General features: G+C 52.9%; 1 protein-coding gene across 1 annotated transcript; it reads right to left on the bottom strand.

Annotated features, from left to right (window-relative positions):
• Window positions 1-6,317: 6,317 nt before the first annotated feature.
• On the bottom strand, window positions 6,318-14,829 carry LOC136787704 (olfactory receptor 14C36-like). The gene is made up of 2 exons (XM_066985018.1): window positions 14,325-14,829; window positions 6,318-6,838 (listed from the first exon to the last, which is right to left on the bottom strand). The coding sequence occupies exons 1-2, from the start codon at window positions 14,827-14,829 to the stop codon at window positions 6,420-6,422; spliced, it is 924 nt and encodes a 307-aa protein (XP_066841119.1). The 3' UTR covers window positions 6,318-6,419.
• Window positions 14,830-19,488: the final 4,659 nt, after the last annotated feature.

The raw sequence follows: 19,488 nt of genomic DNA, 5'->3' as shown, positions 1-19,488 counted from the left end.
TCATCTCTATGGGGTCCCTGTGGGTCTCTGTAAGGTCTGTATGGGGTTCTGTGCGGTCTCTATGGGGTCTCTATGGTTCTCTATAGGGTTCAGTCATCTCTATGGGGTCTCTGTGGGGTCTCTGTGGGGTCCGTGGGTCTCTGTGGGTCTCTATGGGGATTCTGGGGGTCTCTATGGGGCTTAGTGGTCACCATGGGGTCTCTGTGGGGTCTCTGTGGGGTTCTATGGGGTCTCTATGGGGTTCAGTGGTTTCTGTGGGGTCTTTATGGGGTGTCAGTGGGGTCTCCGTGGGTTTCTCTGAGTCTCTGTGGGTCTCTATAAGGTTCAATTGTCTCTATGGGGTCTCTGTGGGTCCTCAGTAGGGTTCTATGGGGTATCTGTGGGGTCTCTTTGGGGCTCCTGGGGGTCTCTGTGGGGCTCCTGGGGGTCTCTATGGGGCTCCTGGGGGTCTCTATGGGGTTCAATTGTCTCTATGGGGTCTCTGTGGGGTTCTGTGGGTATCTATGGGTCTCAATTGTCTCTGTGGGGTCTCAGTAGGGTTCTATGGGGTCTTTGTGGGTCTCTATGGAGTCTCCATGGGGTCTCTATCGGGTTTCTATGGGTCTTTATAGGGTTCAGTGGTCTCTGTGGGGTCTCTGTGGGGTCACTGAGGGGTTCTGTGGGCCTCTATGGGATTCTGGGGGGTCTCTGTGGGGTTCAGTGCTCACTATGGGGTCTCTGTGGGTCTCTGTGGGGTCTCTATGGGGTCTCTATGGGTCTCTATGGGGTTCAATCGTCTCTATGGGGTCTTTATGGGGTCTCTATGTGGCTTCTGGGGGTCTCTATGCGGTTTCATGGTCTCCGTGGGGTCTCTATGGGGTCCCTGTGGGTTCTATGGGTATCCATGGGTCTCAATTGTCTCTATGGGGTCTCTGTGGGGCTCTATGGGTCTCTATGGGGTCTCTGTGGGGTTCAGTGGTCACCGTGGGGTCTCTGTGGGGTCTCTGTGGGGTCTCAGTAGGGTTCTGTGGGGTCTCTATGGGTGTCCATGGGTCTTCATGGCTCTCTATGGGGTCTTTGTGGGGCTCTATGGGTCTCTATAGCGTTCAGCCATCTCTATGGGGTCCCTGTGGGTCTCTGTAAGGTCTGTATGGGGTTCTACGTGGTCTCTGTGGGGTCTCTGTGGTTCTCTGTGGGGTTCGGTCGTCTCTGTGGGGTCTCTGTGGGGTCTCTGTGGGGTCTCTGTGGGGCCTCAGTGGGGTCTTTGTGGGTTCTGTGGGTCTCTGTGAGTGTCTGTGGGTCTCCGTGGGTCTCTGTGGGGTCTCCATGGGTCTCCATGGGGATTCTGGGGGTCTCTATGGGGCTTAGTGGTCACCATGGGGTCTCTGTGGGGTCTCTATGGGGTCTCTATCGGGTTTCTATGGGTCTTTATAGGGTTCGGTGGTCTCTATGGGGTCTCTGTGGGTCTCTGTGGGGCTTTATGGGTCTCTGTGGGATTCAGTTGTCTCTGTGGGGCCTCTGTGGGGTCTCTGTGGGTCTCTGTGGGGTCTCTGTGGGGTTCTATGGGTGTCTATGGGTCTCAATTGTCTCTATGGGGTCTCTGTGGGGCTCTGTGGGTCTTGATGGGGCTCTGTGGGGCTCTATGGGCTTCTGGGGGTCTCTGTGGGGTTCAGTGGTCACCGTGGGGTCTCTGTGGGGTCTCTGTGGGGTCTCAGTAGGGTTCTATGGGGTCTCTACGGGTGTCTATGGGTCTTCATGGCTCTCTACGGGGTCTTTGTGGGGCTCTATGGGGCTCTGTACGGTTCAGTCATCTCTATGGGGTCCCTGTGGGTCTCTGTAAGGTCTGTATGGGGTTCTGTGCGGTCTCTGTGGGGTCTCTATGGTTCTCTATAGGGTTCAGTCATCTCTATGGGGTCTCTGTGGGGTCTCTGTGGGGTCCGTGGGTCTCTGTGGGTCTCTATGGGGATTCTGGGGGTCTCTATGGGGCTTAGTGGTCACCATGGGGTCTCTGTGGGGTCTCTATGGGGTCTCTATCGGGTTTCTATGGGTCTTTATAGGGTTCGGTGGTCTCTATGGGGTCTCTGTGGGTCTCTGTGGGGCTTTATGGGTCTCTGTGGGATTCAGTTGTCTCTGTGGGGCCTCTGTGGGGTCTCTGTGGGTCTCTGTGGGGTCTCTGTGGGGTTCTATGGGTGTCTATGGGTCTCAATTGTCTCTATGGGGTCTCTGTGGGGCTCCTGGGGGTCTCTATGGGGTCTCAGTAGGGTTCTATGGGGTCTTTGGGGGGTCTTTGGGGGTCTCTATGGGGTCTCTATCGGGTTTCTATGGGTCTTTATAGGGTTCAGTGGTTGCTATGGGGTCTCTGTGGGGTCTTTTTGGGTCCCTGTCCCCCCGCCCCCCCCCCCCCCCCCCCAGGAATGTGCCACCTGGGGCCGATGACGGGCACAAAGCGGGGACAAAGCGGTGGCCCCCGGGGGGGGCGGGGCCAGGCGATAACGAGGCCCCGAAATAGCCGCGGCCCCACCACGGGCGGGGGGGGAAGGGGGGTGTTAGGGGGATCCTGCCCCATAGATCCTGCCCCACAGATCCTGCTCAGACCCCCAGAAGGGCCCCGGGATTGTCCCTGCCCCATAGATCCTTCCCTTTGGGTCCTGCCCCATAAATCCTGCCCCACGGATCCTCCTCACACCCCCATAAAAGCCCCAGGACCATCCTTGCCCCATAGATCCTGCCCCACAAATCCTGCTCAGCCCCTTATAAGGCCTCCAGGACAATCCCTGCCCCATAGATCCTGCCCCATAGATCCTGCCCCATGGATCCTGCCCCACGGATCCCACCCCACAGATCCCACAGCAGCCCTGGACCCTGCCCCACTGCTCCAGTCCCCCCCCCCCCCCAAATCTTCCTATGGGGCACGTCTCCTCGCTATGGGGCACGGCTCATTCCTATGGGGCACGCCCCGTCGCCATGGGCCGTTAGGGGTGCATTATAGTCAATATACTTTTTATTTTTACTTATTTATTTATTTATTTATTTATTATTTTTATATATTATTAATTATATCCTTAATTACCTGTTTATTTATTTATATTATTTATATTATTTATATGTTATTTATTTATTTATATATTATTTATTTATATACATAGTATGCCTTTTATTCCCTATCAACCGATCACCTCCCAGTTTCCTCATTTTTTTTTTCTTCAGCCCTTTAATTTCTCCTTTTTCCCTTTTTTCCCCCTTTTTTGTTTTCCCCCTTTTTTGTTTTCCCCCTTTTTTGTTTTCCCCCTTTTTTGTTTTCCCCCTTTTTTGTTTTCCTGTCCCCACACTGCTCGTCCTCGAGCTCCCACCTTATTTCGGAGCAGCGAGGTGTCTCCTGCCCTCCTGTCTCCATTTCTCCTCGTTGTGACAACACGACTACCTTGAAAGACACAAAATTCACCCCTTACTGCAAAAACACAACTTTAAAAAAAAAAACAAAAAACAAAAAACAGAAACTTTGTTCTGTTTTTTGGCAAGTTGTGTTGTGGTTTACGGGTGTTTGCTTCAAAATAAGAAAATAAAATGAAATATAAAATGAAATATAACATGAAATATAACGAGAAATGAAAAGTGAAATGAAATGAAATGAGAAATGAAATGAAAAGAAATGAAATGAAAAATGAAATGAAAAATGAGATGAAAAGAAATGAAAAATGAAATGAAATGAAAAATGAAATGAAATGAGAAATGAAATGAAAAATGAAATGAAATGAAATGAAATGAAAAATTAAATAAAACAAAAAGAGAAGAGAAGAGAAGAGAAGAGAAGAGAAGAGAAGAGAAGAGAAGAGAGAGAGGAGAGGAGAGGAGAGGAGAGGAGAGGAGAGGAGAGGAGAGGAGAGGAGAGGAGAGGAGAGGAGAGGAGAGGAGAGGAGAGGAGAGGAGAGGAGAGGAGAGGAGAGGAGAGGAGAGGAGAGGAGAGGAGAGGAGAGGAGAGGAGAGGAGAGGAGAGGAGAGGAGAGGAGAGGAGAGGAGAGGAGAGGAGAGGAGAGGAGAGGAGAGGAGAGGAGAGGAGAGGAGAGGAGAGGAGAGGAGAGGAGAGGAGAGGAGAGGAGAGGAGAGGAGAGGAGAGGAGAGGAGAGGAGAGGAGAGGAGAGGAGAGGAGAGGAGAGGAGAGGAGAGGAGAAGGCCTGGTGGCCAAGAGGGCCAAGGGAATCCTGGCGGGCGTCCGAAGGCACGTGGCCAGTGGGTGCAGGGAGGTGACGCTGCCCCTCTGCTCCGCTTGCGGGGTCTCCTTCTCTGGAGATGTTCAAGACCGGTCTGGACGCCCACCTGGGCCGCCTGCTGTAGGCAGGGGGGTTGGGGCCGGTGGTCTTCCGAGGTCCCTTCCAACCCCTTCGATTCCGCGATTCTGTGGTTTTGTGACGGGGCTACGGGCTGAGTTTCGCTTCACAGAGTGCTTTGAGTTCAGGCGTTAGACTAGCGGATTCCTGTCGGGGTGTTGGAGCAGCACTGAGGTTTAGGGATTTAGGTTACTCTTTAAAATTGGGTAACGGCCTTACATCGATGTTTTAATTCAGTGTTAAAGCGGCATCAACATTACCTGAAGCCTCTTACCTCTACCGAATCATTGTAGAGGTTTGCTCACCCTTCCCCCTCCCTCTCTAGGATGGGGGGGGAGAATTAGAAAGAAATGAAAACTTGTGGGCTGAGATAAATAGAAAGGGTTTATTAGGACAGGAAAGAAATTAAAATAATTAATAGCAATAATAATAATAATAATAATAATAATAATAATAATAATAATAAGATGATGATGATGATGATGATGATGTATGAAGCAAATGATGCACAATGCAATTGCTCACCACCCGCTGACCGACGCCCAGCCTATTCCCGAGCAGCCGGCCCCCCACCCCGGCCAGCCACCCCTATATATTGTTTAGCATGACGCCAGATGGTATGGAATACCCCTTTGGCCAGTTTGGGTCAGCTGTCCTGGGTCTGTCCCCTCCCAGCTCCTGCTGCACCCCCAGCCTGCTCGCTGGCAGGATAGAGCGAGAAGCCGAAAAGTCCTTGGCTTGGTGTAAGCACTGCTCTGCAACAATTAAACATCAGTGTGATATCAACATTATTCTCATCCTAAATCCCAAACACAGCACCGTACCAGCTACTAGGAGGAAAATTAACTCCATCCTAGCGGAAACCAGGACAGTCACCCCCCCCCCCCCCCAGCCTGTACTGGTGCTTGGGGTTATTCCTCCCTAGGCGCAGGACCCTGTACTTGCCCTTGCTGAACTTCATGAGGTTCCTCTCGGCCCAGCCCTCCAGCCTGCCGAGGTCCCTCTGAATGGCAGCACAGCCCTCTGGGGTATCGGCCACTCCTCCCAGCTTTGTGTCGTCCCCACAAGTCAGGATGACTTTAGGCAAAAGCTGAAACTTCTGACATGACAACCCCTGTCCAAGACCTCTTCCTCTATGGGGCCTACCAGGTACTTAGGAAGAGTGGATCTCACAACCTGTGTGCAAAGCAGGTGCCTTCTGCTGCCCTATCATGAACCCTGGCAGATGTGAGCCTAATGGCAGAGATCCCAGGATCCCAGGAGCCAAGGGATGACCTGCCGGCTGCTTCAGAAAAAGCTCAACTCACAATCCTCTTCAGAGATATTCACTCAGGACTGGATTAGGAATTTCTGAGGCACCTCTGAGCTCCTAATACCACACCTACAAAACACCCCCTTTATGGCCCAGGACCTGCCCAGGGAGATGTGAGCAGGTTGTGATCCTTCAAGCCCGTGGCACTGCTGCTGGACTCCCAGCCTCTCAGAGACACAGGAGCCAGTTACTTGCAGTCCTGGGAGGTGCTGTCAGCCATCAGCCCCATCGTGTGCCGTAGAGCCCCAGTGCCTAGGAATTGGGAACATTCATCAACTGGAGGGCACTGGCAGCTAACAGGGAACCTCTGAACCAGCCCCAAATCCCTGAGAATCCATGCTGGGTCTGTGCTCTCACCACACCGAGACCCCGTGGAAAGAAGCAAAGCATCGTGCCCCTTTGGAGCCTCTTCCTGGGGCTTGTTCTTGACAGCAGCTTTGCAGGAAGGCCTCAGCCTTCAGGCAGTGCCCGGAGGAGATCCCCCCTTAGGAGGGATCTGCAGAGCCAGACCAGGTCTCACAGGTGGGACATCAGACAAGGAAGGCAGTGCGGGCTCCTATATTTTGTTTATGTTCACAGAGATGCGAGTTCCTCATATACAGAATCTCTGAGCTGCAAACACAACACAGACAGAAATAGAAAAGGGACAAATAAAGATATATCACTGGGCAACATGGGCTAAATTAAGAAAATCCTGGAATATTAACTAACATCAACAGCAACAAAAATTTACAGATTTCTTGTTTCTGTTATAGTTGATATTATGTGCTACATGCAAAAGGAGAGGGGCAATTTATTGATTCTTAAACACATCTAGTCATAAGTTTCACCAAGGCATCCTTGACCTCCTGGTTCCTCATGCTGTAGATGAGGGGGTTCAGTGCTGGAGGCACCACCGAGTACAGAACTGCCACCACCAGGTCCAGGGATGGAAAAGACATGGAGGGGGGCTGCAGGTAGGCAGACATGGCAGTGCTGATAAACAGGGAGACCACGGCCAGGTGAGGGAGGCACGTGGAAAAGGCTTTGTGCTGGCCCTGCTCAGAGGGCATCCTCAGCACCGCCCTGAAGATCTGCACATAGGAAAAAACAATGAAAACAAAACAGCCAAAGACTAAAGAAACACTACACACAAGTGCCCCAACTTCCCTGAGGTAGGCATATGAGCAAGAGAGCTTGAGGATCTGGGGGATTTCACAGAAGAACTGGTCCACTGCATTGCCTTGGCAGAGGGGCAGGGAAAAGGTAGTGGCCGTGTGCAGGACAGCATTGAGAAAGCCACTGCCCCAGGCAGCTGCTGCCATCTGGGCACAAGCTCTGCTACCCACGAGGCTCCCGTAGTGCAGGGGCTTGCAGATGGCAGCGTAGCGGTCGTAGGACATGATGGTGAGAAGGGAATATTCAGCTGACATCAAAAATACAAACAGAAAGACCTGGGCAGCACACCCTTGATAGGAGATGGCCCTGGTGTCCCAGAGGGCATTGGCCATGGCTTTGGGGAGAGTGGTGGAGATGCAGCCCACGTCGAGGAGGGCGAGGTTGAGGAGGAAGAAGTCCATGGGGGTGTGGAGGCGGTGGTCGCAGGCTACGGCGGTGAGGATGAGGCCGTTGCCCAGGAGGGCAGCCAGGTAGATGCCCAGGAAGAGCCCGAAGTGCAGGAGCTGCAGCTCCCGTGTGTCTGCGAATGCCAGCAGGAGGAACTCACTCACAGAGCTGCTGTTGGGCATTTCCTGACTTTGGACACAGTTGTCTGTTGAAGAAAGAAGGCAGAACAATGTTAGAAGAGGTTTCTCTGAGGAAAAACTATTGCAAGCCTCAGAGCACCCCCAGCCCAAGCCTCTCTCTATGCAGGAGAACCTTTCTGCAGCTCTCCTGCTTGAGCTGCAGCTGGTGCTGGCTGAGAGTGGCACTGGGAGCAGGGGCTGCTGTGGGCTCCAGAGGAGTCCTTCCTGCTGTGCAGCAGGAGGGAAGCAGGAACATGGGGGAACTCAAGTTCAGTCCATTCATCAGGTCAATGAAATTTGCAGTGCTGTTTCAAACAATGCACCCAATGCAGAACAGAGCTGCAGATGCCACTGCTGAACACTCCTGTTCTCAGCTACCCCTCTGTGAGCTGCAGGACCATCCCGCTCAGGTGTTTCCCTGAGAAGAAACTGGAGACAGCTGAGAGCAGAGAAGCCCCAGTCCAAGTGCAGCTGGGCAGAATCCTCACCTTGTCTGTGGGTTGTGAGCAAGATCTCAGCTCTTCCCTCCTATCCAGGGCTGCAGAGGCCTCACTCCAGCTGCCCACAGACAGCCATCCAGCAGCACGGACATGGCCTTAGCACAGAGGTGTCTCCTCCTTGGGGCACCTGGATAACACAAGCATGCCACGAGAGAGCTGCATCCTGCTGGAGAGAAGCCTGCAGGCCAGGAGAATGCCCCTCAGACAGAGCTAGATATCCACAAGCTGGGGTGTCCCGATATCCAGTCTGCATCCCCTGCAGTGTCTGAACTAGGCTCGGCCACTTGGCTCTTGGCTGACCGGGGGCACCTGGCTTAGGGCACTCCAAGGGGCTTCTGCCAGAATTCCTCACCTCGCAATGCCATCCAGCAGGACTCCCAAAGCCTACTGCGTTGCCCACTGCCGTCCCAGAAACAAGACCCAGCAGGAGACCCTTCCAGGACGTGCAGCTGCATGGCCCTGCAGCCAGAGACGTACCTTGTCAAGGGCTGTGCAGGTTTCTCCTGCAGGCAGCTCTCAGCATCCTCCCACTGCCAACTGCCTCCAAGCCCTTTCTCCTTCTCTCCTTCTTCAAAAGGCACTGTGAAGGTGACCCTGATGTGTAGAAAACCTGGATGTGTTTCACCAAGCACAAGGGCCAGGCCTTGACCCCCAGCCCCTGGGAAGGGAGATCCTTTCCCTTCACACACTGCTCAGGGCTCTTCGTGGGGCAGGAGGAGATGGGGATGTGCATGGCCAAGTGCAGGAGAATGGTACGAGCCCTGCCTGGTTCATGGGTGGGGGCGAGGAGGCAATGAGGCCCTGGTGCTTTACCGATAAGCTGTCTCCTCCTAGGCCTCAGTGGCAGAGACAACAGCCAGAGCCATGGACACAAAGACCTGGGTCCTGTTGGGACTCTCAGCCTTGCCACAGCCCTTGCTTCTCTCCACACCAGGCTGTCCTAGGGACTCCCAGACCTCCACCTCTTTTCCTCATCTGTGTGGTGTCACACCGGATCTGCGCTGAGTAAGTTAAGTCAGATCTTCTTGGTGGCCATGTTCCTCGTAAGGCAGCTCTATAGGAAGCTGGCCTGGTTCCTGGTGAGCAGCACCACTGCTCGTATGGCATCCCTCGTGGTGCCCAGGCCCTCCTCCTCCTGGGCACTGCTCTCTCAGCTTGTCCCAGTCTGCCCTGATGTGTGGGGTTCCTCTTCCTCTGGTGCGGGACTGGGCTCTTCTCCTTGTAAAGGTCAAGAGGTTTCTGTAGGCAAAATCCTGCAGTTTCTCAAGGTTCTCCTGGACAGATGCTGCATTCTATCAGCTTTTCATGTCTGCAGGGAAACAGTTCAACCTTCCTGTGATTGTGCTATCTCTGACAAGACAGCAGCATCAGGAGCTGCAGGGAAGTTTGGATAATAGAGGAGTAACCAGCTGAATGGAATCGCAGCACAGAGTCACAGAAGGGCAGGGGATGGAAGGCTGCCAGGTTCCACCTCCTCTGTGCTTCCTTCTCATGAATGCTGTCAGTTTGTCTGGAGCTGTGTCCGGAATGTTATGGGGCTGTGCAGGTCAAAGTTAGAAGGGCCAAAGCCCTGCTGGAGCTAAATCCGTCTATTACTGTCAAAGACAATAAAAACTGTTTACATAAATACTTTAATAAAGGAGGATTCAGGAGCTTCATCATCTTTTATTGTCTCTGGGAGGAAACCTGGTGACAAGAGATGAGGTGAAGGCTGAGGCACTTAATGCCTTCTTTGCCTCAGGCTCTAGCAGCAAGACCAGTTGTTCCCCTGGACATTTCTTCTTCCTCATGGCTGGTGCCACCCTTCCAAGGTGCACTTTGTGGCAGTTTTCCTCTCCTGCTCTTTCCTACTACCAAAGAAAGCTCCATCACAGTGGAAACCACTCCTGAAGCAGGCATCCCAACCCATCAGGCTCCTTGCGGCCTGTCAGCCAAGCAGACAGAAGTCACCTCAGCAGCATCTTAGACTATATAATCTAAGCTAACTAAACTATAAACTATTGGAGAGTGTCCAGAGGAGGGCGAAGAAGATGGTGAAGGGCCTAGAGGGGAAGACCTATGAGGAGCGGCTGAGGGCACTTGGCCTGTTCAGCCTGGAGAAGAGGAGGCTGAGGGGGGACCTCATCGCAGTCTACAACTTCCTCACGAGGGGGAGTGGAGGGGCAGGTGACCTATTCACTGTTATCACCAGGGACAGGACCCAAGGGAACGGTGTCAAGCTGAGGCAGGGGAGGTTTAGGCTGGACATCAGGAAGAGGTTCTTCACCGAAAAGGTGGTCGCCCACTGGAACAGGCTCCCCAGGGATGTAGTCACTGCACCAAGCCTGTCTGAATTTAAGAAGCGATTGGACTGTGCACTCAGTCACATGGTCTAAACTTCTGGGCAGACCCATGCGGTGCCAGGAGTTGGACTTGATGATCCTTATGGGTCCCTTCCAACTCGGGATATTCTATGATTCTATGATTCTTTGATCTTCCAAGGCCTGGGCCTGCCACTGGTCTTGCAGCTTCTTGGCTAGACACAGCCAAGCCTTGTGCCTCCTGCTGTCCAGTCCTGGCCTCAAGCAGAAGGGACAGGACAACCCCTCTGCAGGCCTTCTTTGTGTCTGGGTCCTCCTGGGGATGGAGGCAGAGGGGATCCCACAGGCAGCATGCCAAGCAGGGGCCTTCTGCTGGCCTAGCAGGGCCACTGGCAGATGTCAGCCCCAAAGTGCACATCCCAGGGAGAAGCCAAGGGTGACCTGCCACCTGCAGACACAAGGGACCTCACAGTCCCTTTGCGTGACACGTTCCTGCTGCTGCCCTATCAGCTGCAGAGACAGAAGTGACCTCCCAGTCACTGCCCCAGTCCCATTCCTCCTGCTGGGGCAGGAGGTCCTGAGGCTGAGCTGACCTCTCTCTAGTCTCCTAGCGACTAGATTTTACCTTTCTCAGTTAGAGATTAAGCAAAGTTTTAGTGGGAGTGTTTGGTGTTCTGCTTGTGGAGTCAGGTCTCTGGTTAGGGTATGGGCATGCACTATGGTTAAGGGTTTTGTTTAGGTTTGTCAGGAAGTCTGGGTTTAAATAGAGCATTTCAATGTTAGTGTTAAGGGCAGTGATTAGGGTGAGCAAGAAAGGAAAGGTAAGGGAAAGAGGCTATGGGCTGAGTTTTCCTAAAAGTGATACTTTGAGTTCTGCATTACAGTAGTGGATTCCTGTCAGGGTGGTGGACTAATGTTTATGTTGAGGGATTACTGTTACTGTTGAAAATAGTGTAAGGGACACAGAAGACTGTTTGAAGTCAGTGTTACAGCAGCATCAACATTACATGAACCCTCTAACCTCTAGAAAGTAAGCTTCTGAGCTCCTCTTCCCTTCCTCTTCCCTCCCCCAAATCTCACATCTCTCCTGGCCAGGATACTCCTGACCTCCCCATAGCAGTCATCTAACGGGGATCAGCTTTCTAATGGCTTTCATTACACCAGAGTACCTGTCTCACCTCTGTTGGCTACTCTATTCCGTAGTTTTTGAGTACTCTATACTCTGTTGGCTATTCTAGTCTGTTACTATGAAAGCCTCCCGAGGGAATTGTTAGGGCAGATAATTGGAGGCCATGATTACAGACAGGCAAAGGCACTGTACTGAGAAAAGTCTCGGTTTGTTTTGGTGAAGCAGAAGGGCCAAGGCTTGACCCCAGCCACTGGAGGAGAGATCCTGCACCCCCACGTCTGGCTCAGGGCTCTTCCTGGGGTCTGTGGGGTAGGGGACAATGCCCATAATATCATGTGAAGGACAATGGTATGACACCTCCCAGTTGTTTGCACATGGTTGAAAGGAAAATACATGGTCCCAGTGCCATGAGTATAACACGTCTCCTCACAAGCCATGGCTGCGGAGACAAAGGTGTCAGTGCTGCTGCAGCCTTCCATTCTTGTCAGAGCCCTCTGCCTCCTCCTCTGCAGGCTTTCCTGTGCTGTCCCACACCTCTCTGAAGGCTGCAGACAGCCACTTCTCTTCCCCACCTGGCTCTCACTCTGGTATTGCCAGGATTTCACTGATGCCTCTCCACTCTCCCCAGCTGTTCCTTCAAACACAAGGGCATGGGCTGATCCAAACTCCCTCTGGGTGACCTCTGGACCCACAGCACCAGTGCCAGTGCCTCACCTCCAAGTCAAGAATTTCATCTGACTATCTACTCTAAATCTACCCTCTTCAAGTTTAAAACCATTCCCCTTGTCCTATCACTGCACACCGTGAGAAAAAGTCTCTCCCCAGCTTTTCTGTTGGCCCCCTTTAAGTACTGGATGGATGCTATAAGGTCTCCTCAGAGCCTTGTCTTCTCCAGGCTGAAAAACCCCAACTCCCTCAGCCTGTTTCAATAGGAGTGGTGCTCCAGCCCCTTGATCATCCTTGTGGTCCTTGTCTGGACTCACTCTAATAGCTTCATGTCATTCTTACATTGGGAGCCCCAGAGCTGAACGCAGTACTCCAGGTGGCATCTCATGAGAGCAGGTGGGGTCTCATGAGGTTCCCACAAGCAACCTCTCGAGCCTGTCCAGTTCCTTACCCCCAAGAAGGAACATGACAACCTATAGCCAGGCCTTCTTCCTCTAAGGGTCCTACTGGGTATGTAGGCAGAGGGGATCTCACAGTCAGCATGCCAACCAGGTGTCTGCTTGTACTGGGTCTGTCTGGGATGGAGTTAACTTTCCCTGCAGCGGCCCACATAGTGTGCTCTGCACAAGGTGAAGTTGCCAAGGACTCCTCCTAGCTTGGCATCATCCACAACTGAGCTGAAAAATGCACTCCATACCATCATAAAGGGAGATAACAAAGATGTTCAACGGTGTTGACCCACGTGCCCCATCACTGAGGGATGCTGCTGGTGTCTGGCTGGTAGGAGGACTTTGTACCACTTATGTCCAGGCACCCTCCCCCCCACATCATCATCTCTTTCTTCAGTCCAATTATCACCAGTCTGGCTAGAGGGAGACCCCAGGAGACCATGGCAAAGGCCTTGCTAATGTCTAGGTTCACCATGTTCCCTTCTTTCCCCTCCCCTACTGCTTCAGCAATCTCTTGGTTTTCCTCCAAGTGCCAGAAGATGGCTGTGGCAGGACTTTCCCCATCGTGTTACCGGGAGTAGAGTTGACAATTGCACTTCTGCCAATCCTTTTTGTTTCCCTTCCTGAAGATGGGTTTGATGCCTGCCTTTTCCAAGTCCCCAGAAATCTCTGATCCAAACCTTTGACAGCCCAGTCCAGAAAGGCGGGGTATTGTGACATGGCAGAGAGGGGCATCTGCACTGAACCTGTGCAAGTGGGTGTTACAGGAATCTCACAAGGACACCAGGGATAGTTTCTGGAGTCACACAGGGCAGTGTCAGGGCTCTGTGAGGTGTCCACATCTGAGTTGGCCTCCTGTGCTCCTCACACACATGGGGCTGTTGAGAGACATGAGCCCCTGCCTTGCACACCCACAGGCAGTGCACTGCAGCACTTGCAGTGTCCCTCTGGCTCCTGCAGCCACTGATAGAGGCTGGGAGGCACCTCAGCCCTGCGGTGCTTCACCCTGCTCTGCCCTCCTCTGAGATGCCCCAAGGCATGAGGAGTGGGCACAGGGACCTCGGTTCAAGGAGGCACATCCCAGAGCTGCACTCAGGTGGCTTCCCAGGGGATGTTACTTGGACTTGTGGCACTATCTGCCCCACTGGCCTTCAAGAGGCTTGTAGGAATAGCTCATGGCCTTGGTGCTCACTCATGTTCATCTCTCCACATGCATGCGATGGCACCACCAGCAAAGGGTTTCTCTTCCCATTTTTCTCCTGCACACACAGGGGGACCTGCTCTTCTCCCATGACATCCCATCTCCCAAGGAGCATTTGCCAGGTGAGCACGTCTGCGCTGGCCTGGACAGACACTGTGGCAACCCTTCCCCATGCAACCCACTTTCTACACAGCCCCGAGTTGCTGCCCTGCCCGGAAGAGTATTAAAAATGACCACAATACCAATAGAATAACCCTTGTGCCAGTAATGTGTTAGATTAGAAGATGAAGGGCTGAAGACGAAGGGCAATATCTTGATTTTGAAGAACATCAAGGCATCAGTTTCCTCAAAGCATCTTTCAGCTCCAGGTTCCTCATGCTGTAGATGAGGGGGTTCACTGCTGGAGGTACCACCATGTACAGAACTGCCACCACCAGGTCCAGGGATGGCGAGGAGATGGAGGGGGGCTTCAGGTAGGTAAACATGACAGTACTGATAAACAGGGAGACCACGGCCAGGTGAGGGAGGCACGTGGAAAAGGCTTTGTGCCGGCCCTGCTCAGAGGGCATCCTCAGCACCGCCCTGAAGATCTGCACATAGGACACCACAATGAAAACAAAACAAGCAAATGATAAACAGGCACTAAATACAATAAGCCCAACCTCCCTGAGGAATGCCTTTGAGCAGGAGAGCTTGACGATTTGAGGAAGCTCACAGAAGAACTGATCAAGCTCATTACCTTGGCAGAGGGGCAGGGAAAATGTATTAGCTGTGTGCAGGACAGCATTGAGAAAGCCACTGCCCCAGGCAGCTGCTGCCATCTGGGCACAAGCTCTGCTGCCCACGAGGCTCCCGTAGTGCAGGGGCTTGCAGATGGCAACGTAGCGGTCATAGGACATGACAGTGAGAAGGGAATACTCTGAACCAAAGAAGAAGACAAAAAAGAGAACTTGAGCAGCACATCCTTGGTAGGAGATGGCCCTGGTGTCCCAGAGGGCATTGGCCATGGCTTTGGGCAGAGTGGTGGAGATGCAGCCCAGGTCGAGGAGGGCGAGGTTGAGGAGGAAGAAGTACATGGGGGTGTGGAGGCGGTGGTCGCAGGCTACGGCGGTGAGGATGAGGCCGTTGCCCAGGAGGGCAGCCAGGTAGATGCCCAGGAAGAGCCCGAAGTGCAGGAGCTGCAGCTCCCGCGTGTCTGCGAATGCCAGCAGGAGGAACTCGCTCACAGAGCTGCTGTTGGGCATTTCCTGCCCTTCATCAAAGCCACTGCAAAGAAGAAAAAATACAGACTGTTAGGGTAATTTTCCCTGAGGAATACTCTTTTCTTTTCTCATTAAAGTCTTCACAATTTTTTTCTTTCAGGGTTACCTTTGTGTCTCTCCCTGGTTGTAGCCCTGATTTGTGCTTCCTGAGTGTCCCGTACTTAGCAACCACCTCAGCCCATCAGCCCCCAACCCGCCACCTCTGCTCCACTGCAGTGGTAAATGTTGTTGCTGTGGCGGAAACCTCAGCCAGAGGTCACATCCAGGAGGGCTGCTCTGTCCATCCCCTGGTGCCCAGCTGCTGGTTGCTTGCAGCACTCAGGTGTGGGATGGCTGCACTCAGAGGCTGTGCTAAAAAATTACACCTCCTTGTCTGCAGGTCCTAAAGAACAGCACAGAAAAACCCTGGTGCAGTCTCTAAGTAGGGGATAAGGGAGAATATCCCCTCTAAGGGAGGGGATATTCTGAGGTTCGTCAGTAACCTGCTTAGGTCTCAGTTCAATGCAGTGGAAGCTCAGCCACCTGTGCAAATCCAACCACTCAACACAGAGCCTGCCCCAGAATCAGAGCAGGAAAAACACGCAGAGACTGCAGAAAGTGCCTTCTTTTTCCAGGCAGCCCCTGCCCTGCCCTTCCTCTGCACAAGGCTGCCCTGCAGCAATTTCTCCTCTGCACCGCACAAGCCACGAGAGACGTCCTGGCACCTCCTGGCCAGGCAGAGATGTCCCGTACCCAGGAGCCCCTTCCAGGAACCTCCCCTGCACTGTCCTGCAGCCAGAGACTTACCATGGGCAGAGCTGTGAAGGTTTCTCCTGCACTGAGCTCTCCTCTGCCCGCACCCTGCAGGCTGCCTGGGATCCCTTTCTGCCTGGGTGCCTGCGGTCAGAGCCCCCAGCCCTGCTGCGCTGTGCACAGGAGCTGCTCCTGGGCACAGCTGTCTCTCTGCACCAGGGCCCTCTTGCCACGAGCTCTCTCTGTCCCACGAGCCCGGCCCAGCTCAGCACCAGACGCCCAGCCCAAGGCATTGGAATCCCCCCTCAGGGGGCTGTGGGGAGGAGCCCACGAACCTCAGGCACTGAGAGACAATTGAAGACATCTCTCAAGAAGTCCAAGTCAGAGGCAAGTTTCCTGCAGTGTCCCCCTGAGGGCCAGCACTGACACAGCCTCCCTTGGAGCTCGTTAGAGCAGAGCATTGGAGGCAGTGAGGACAAGGAGACAAAGGCAATGTGAAGGTGACCCTGATGTCACTTTTGCAAACTGGATGAGTTTCACCAAGCACAAGGTTCAGGCCTTGACCCCTGGAACCCTGGAAGAGAGACCTGTTCCTGTCACACCTTGCTCAGGGCTCTTCGTGGGGCAGGAGGAGATGGGGATGTGCATGGCCAAGTGCAGGAGAATGGTACGAGCCCTGCCTGGTTCATGGGTGCGGGCGAGGAGGCAATGAGGCCCTGGTGCTTTACCGATAAGCTGTCTCCTCCTAGGCCTCAGTGGCAGAGACAACAGCCAGAGCCACGGACACAAAGCCCTGGGTCCTGTTGGGACTCTCAGCCTTGTCACAGCCCTTGCTGCTCTCCACACCAGGCTGTCCTAGGGACTTCCAGACCTGTACCTGTTTTCTTGCTGGCTGCAGACCCTTGTCCATGTGGTATCTCAGAGGATCTGAGCTGAGTCTGATAACTCAGATATCCTTGGTGGCCATGGTCCTCGTAAGGCAGCTCTCTAGGAAGCTGGCCTGGTTCCTGGTGAGCAGCACCACTGCTCGGATGGCATCCCTCATGGTGCCCAGGCCCTCCTCCTCCTGGGCACTGCTCACTCAGCAGGGTCCTAGACTGCCCTGATGTGTGGGGTTATTGTTCTTCTGGTGCAGGACTGGGCTCTTCTCCTTGGAAATGCCACGATGTTTCCGTAGGCAACATCCTGCAGTTTCTCAAGGTTCTCCCACATGGATGCTGCATTCTGTCAGCTGTTAACATCTGCAGGCAGACAGTTCAACCTTTGTGTGATTGTGCTTTCTCTGACAAGACAGCGGCATGAGGAGCTGCAGGAAGGTTTGGATAACACAGGAGTAACCAGCTGAATGGAATTGCAGCACAGAGTCACAGAAGGGCAGGGGATGGAAGGCTGCCAGGTTCCACCTCCTCTGTGCTTCCTTCTCATGCATGCTGTCAGTTTGTCTGGAGCTGTGTCCGGAATGTTATGGGGCTGTGCACGTCAAAGTTAGAAGGGCCAAAGCGCTGGTAGAGCTCAATCTGTCTATTACTGTCAAAGACAATAAAAACCGTTTATATAAACACTTTAATAAAGGAGGACTAAGAAGACTCATCATCCTTTAATGGATGTGGGGGTAAACCTGGTGACAAGAGATGAGGTAAAGGCTGAGGCACATACTTCCTTCTTTGCCTCAGTCTCTAGGAGCTAGACCAGTTGTTCCCCTGGACTTTTCCTCCTCCTCATGGTGAGTGCCAACATTCCAAAGTGAATTCTGTGGCACTTTTTTTCTCTCCTGCTCTTTCCTACTACCAAAGAAAGCTCCATCAGGGTGGAAACCACTCCTGAAGGAGGCATCCCAAGCCATCAGGCTCCTTGCGGCCTGTCAGCCAAGCAGACAGAAGTCACCTCAGCAGCATCTTCCAAGGCCTGGGCCTGCTGCTGGCCTTGCAGCTTCTTGGCTAGACACAGCCAAGCCTTGTGCCTCCTGCTGTCCAGTCCTGGACTCAAGCAGAAGGGACAGGACAGCCCCTCTGCGGGCCTTCTTTCTGTCTGGGTCCTCCTGGGGATGGAGGCAGAGGGGATCTCTGAGGGGATCTTCTCTCCCCTGAGAAGAGGAGGCTCAGGGGCGACCTTATCGCTCTCTACAGTTACCTTAAAGGAGGCTGTAAAGAGGTGGGGGTTGGTCTGTTCTCCTACGTGCCTGGTGACAGGACGAGGGGGAATGGGCGAAAGTTGCGACAGGGGAGTTTTAGGTTGGATGTTAGGAAGTACTTCTTTACCGAAAGGGTTATTAAGCATTGGAACGGGCTGCCCAGGGAGGTGGTGGAGTCACCATCCCTGGAGGTCTTTAAAAGACGTTTAGATGTAGAGCTTAGCGATATGGTTTAGTGGAGTACTTAGTGTTAGGTCGGAGGTTGGACTCGATGATCTTGAGGTCTCTTCCAACCTAGAAAGCTGTGATACTGTGATACTGTGATACTGTGATCCCACAGGCAGCATGCCAAGCAGGGGCCTTCTGCTGGCCTAGCAGGGCCACTGGCAGATGTCAGCCCCAAAGTGCACATCCCAGGGAGAAGCCAAGGCTGACCTGCCACCTCCAGACACAAGGGACCTCACAGTCCCTTTGCGTGACACGTTCCTGCTGCTGCCCTATCAGCTGCAGAGACAGAAGTGACCTCCCAGTCAGTGTCCCAGTCACATTCCTCCTGCTGGGGCAGGAGATCCTGAGGCACAGCTGACCACTTTCTCGTCCCCACGGGAATAGGGCTCACCTTTGTGGGTCAGAGAGTAAACAAACGTTTAATGGGAAGGTTTGGTCTTCTTCTGTGGTTAGGGTATGGGAAAACTCTCTGGTTTAGGGTCTTTGTAGGTCTGCCAAGAACTATTCTAGGCCTCAATATAGCATTTTAATGCTAGTGTCAAGGGAAGGGATTAGGGTGAGCAAGAGAGTAACGGGAAGGGAAAAGGGCTATGGGTGAGTTTTACTTCAAGGGATACTTTGAGTTCAAGCATTAGAGTAGGGGATTCCTGTCAGAGTGTTGGAGTAGCATTTAGTTTTAGGGAATAAAACTACTGGTTAAAATGAGGTAAGGGCCACACATGACTGTTTTAAGTTACTTTTTCCACAGCTTAGACATTACATGAACCCTCTTATTTCAGCTGGCCATGCTCCTCTTCCCACCCCAAAATTTCCCATCTCTCGTGTCCAGGCTACTCCTTACCTCCCCATATCTTACTGGGATCAGCTTTCTGATGACATTCCTGACCTCAGAGTATCTGTCTCACCTCTGTTGGCTACTCCATTCCTGAGAAGGAAGTGGCGGTGTAGTCAGGAGGGAAAAGGACACAAAGGTCTTTAGGAGCATCCTGCACAATGTGCCCATCAGCTCTGCACCTCCACAGAATCACACTTCCTACCTATAAATTTGTTTCCCAAATGGCTTCTATGGATCCAGGGTTACTTTTTTCTCATGCATGTTTCAGTGTTGGATGTGCAGAGATGGAATAAGGAAAGCCAAGGCACAGATGGAACTGAGCTTATTGAGTGAAGCAGGGAATAACAGGAAGAGATTTTGTAGATACATTGCTCAGAAAAGAAAGGGCAAAGAGAGTGTTCCCCCTCTGATGGGTGAGAAGGGTGAACTGGTAATGACAGACATGGAGAAGGCTGAGGGACTCAGCAACTTCTTCTCCTCAGTCTTCCCTGCCAGTCAGGCTTCCCAAGTCTTTCATTTCCCTGAACCCACAGATGGAGGCTGGGGGTCAAAGTCCCACCTGCTGTAAGTGAAGAGCAGGTTTGGGAACACCTGATGAAACTCAACAAGTACAAGTCTATGGGGCACAATGACTTGCACACCAGGTCCTGAGGGAACTGTCTGATGTAGTTGCCAAGCCTCTCTCCATCATATCTGAAGAGTCCTGGCAGTCGGG

Source organism: Anser cygnoides, chromosome 30, assembly GCF_040182565.1.
Source record: "Anser cygnoides isolate HZ-2024a breed goose chromosome 30, Taihu_goose_T2T_genome, whole genome shotgun sequence".
Lineage (NCBI taxonomy): Eukaryota > Metazoa > Chordata > Aves > Anseriformes > Anatidae > Anser > Anser cygnoides.
This window is presented reverse-complemented; position numbering and strand designations above follow the sequence as displayed.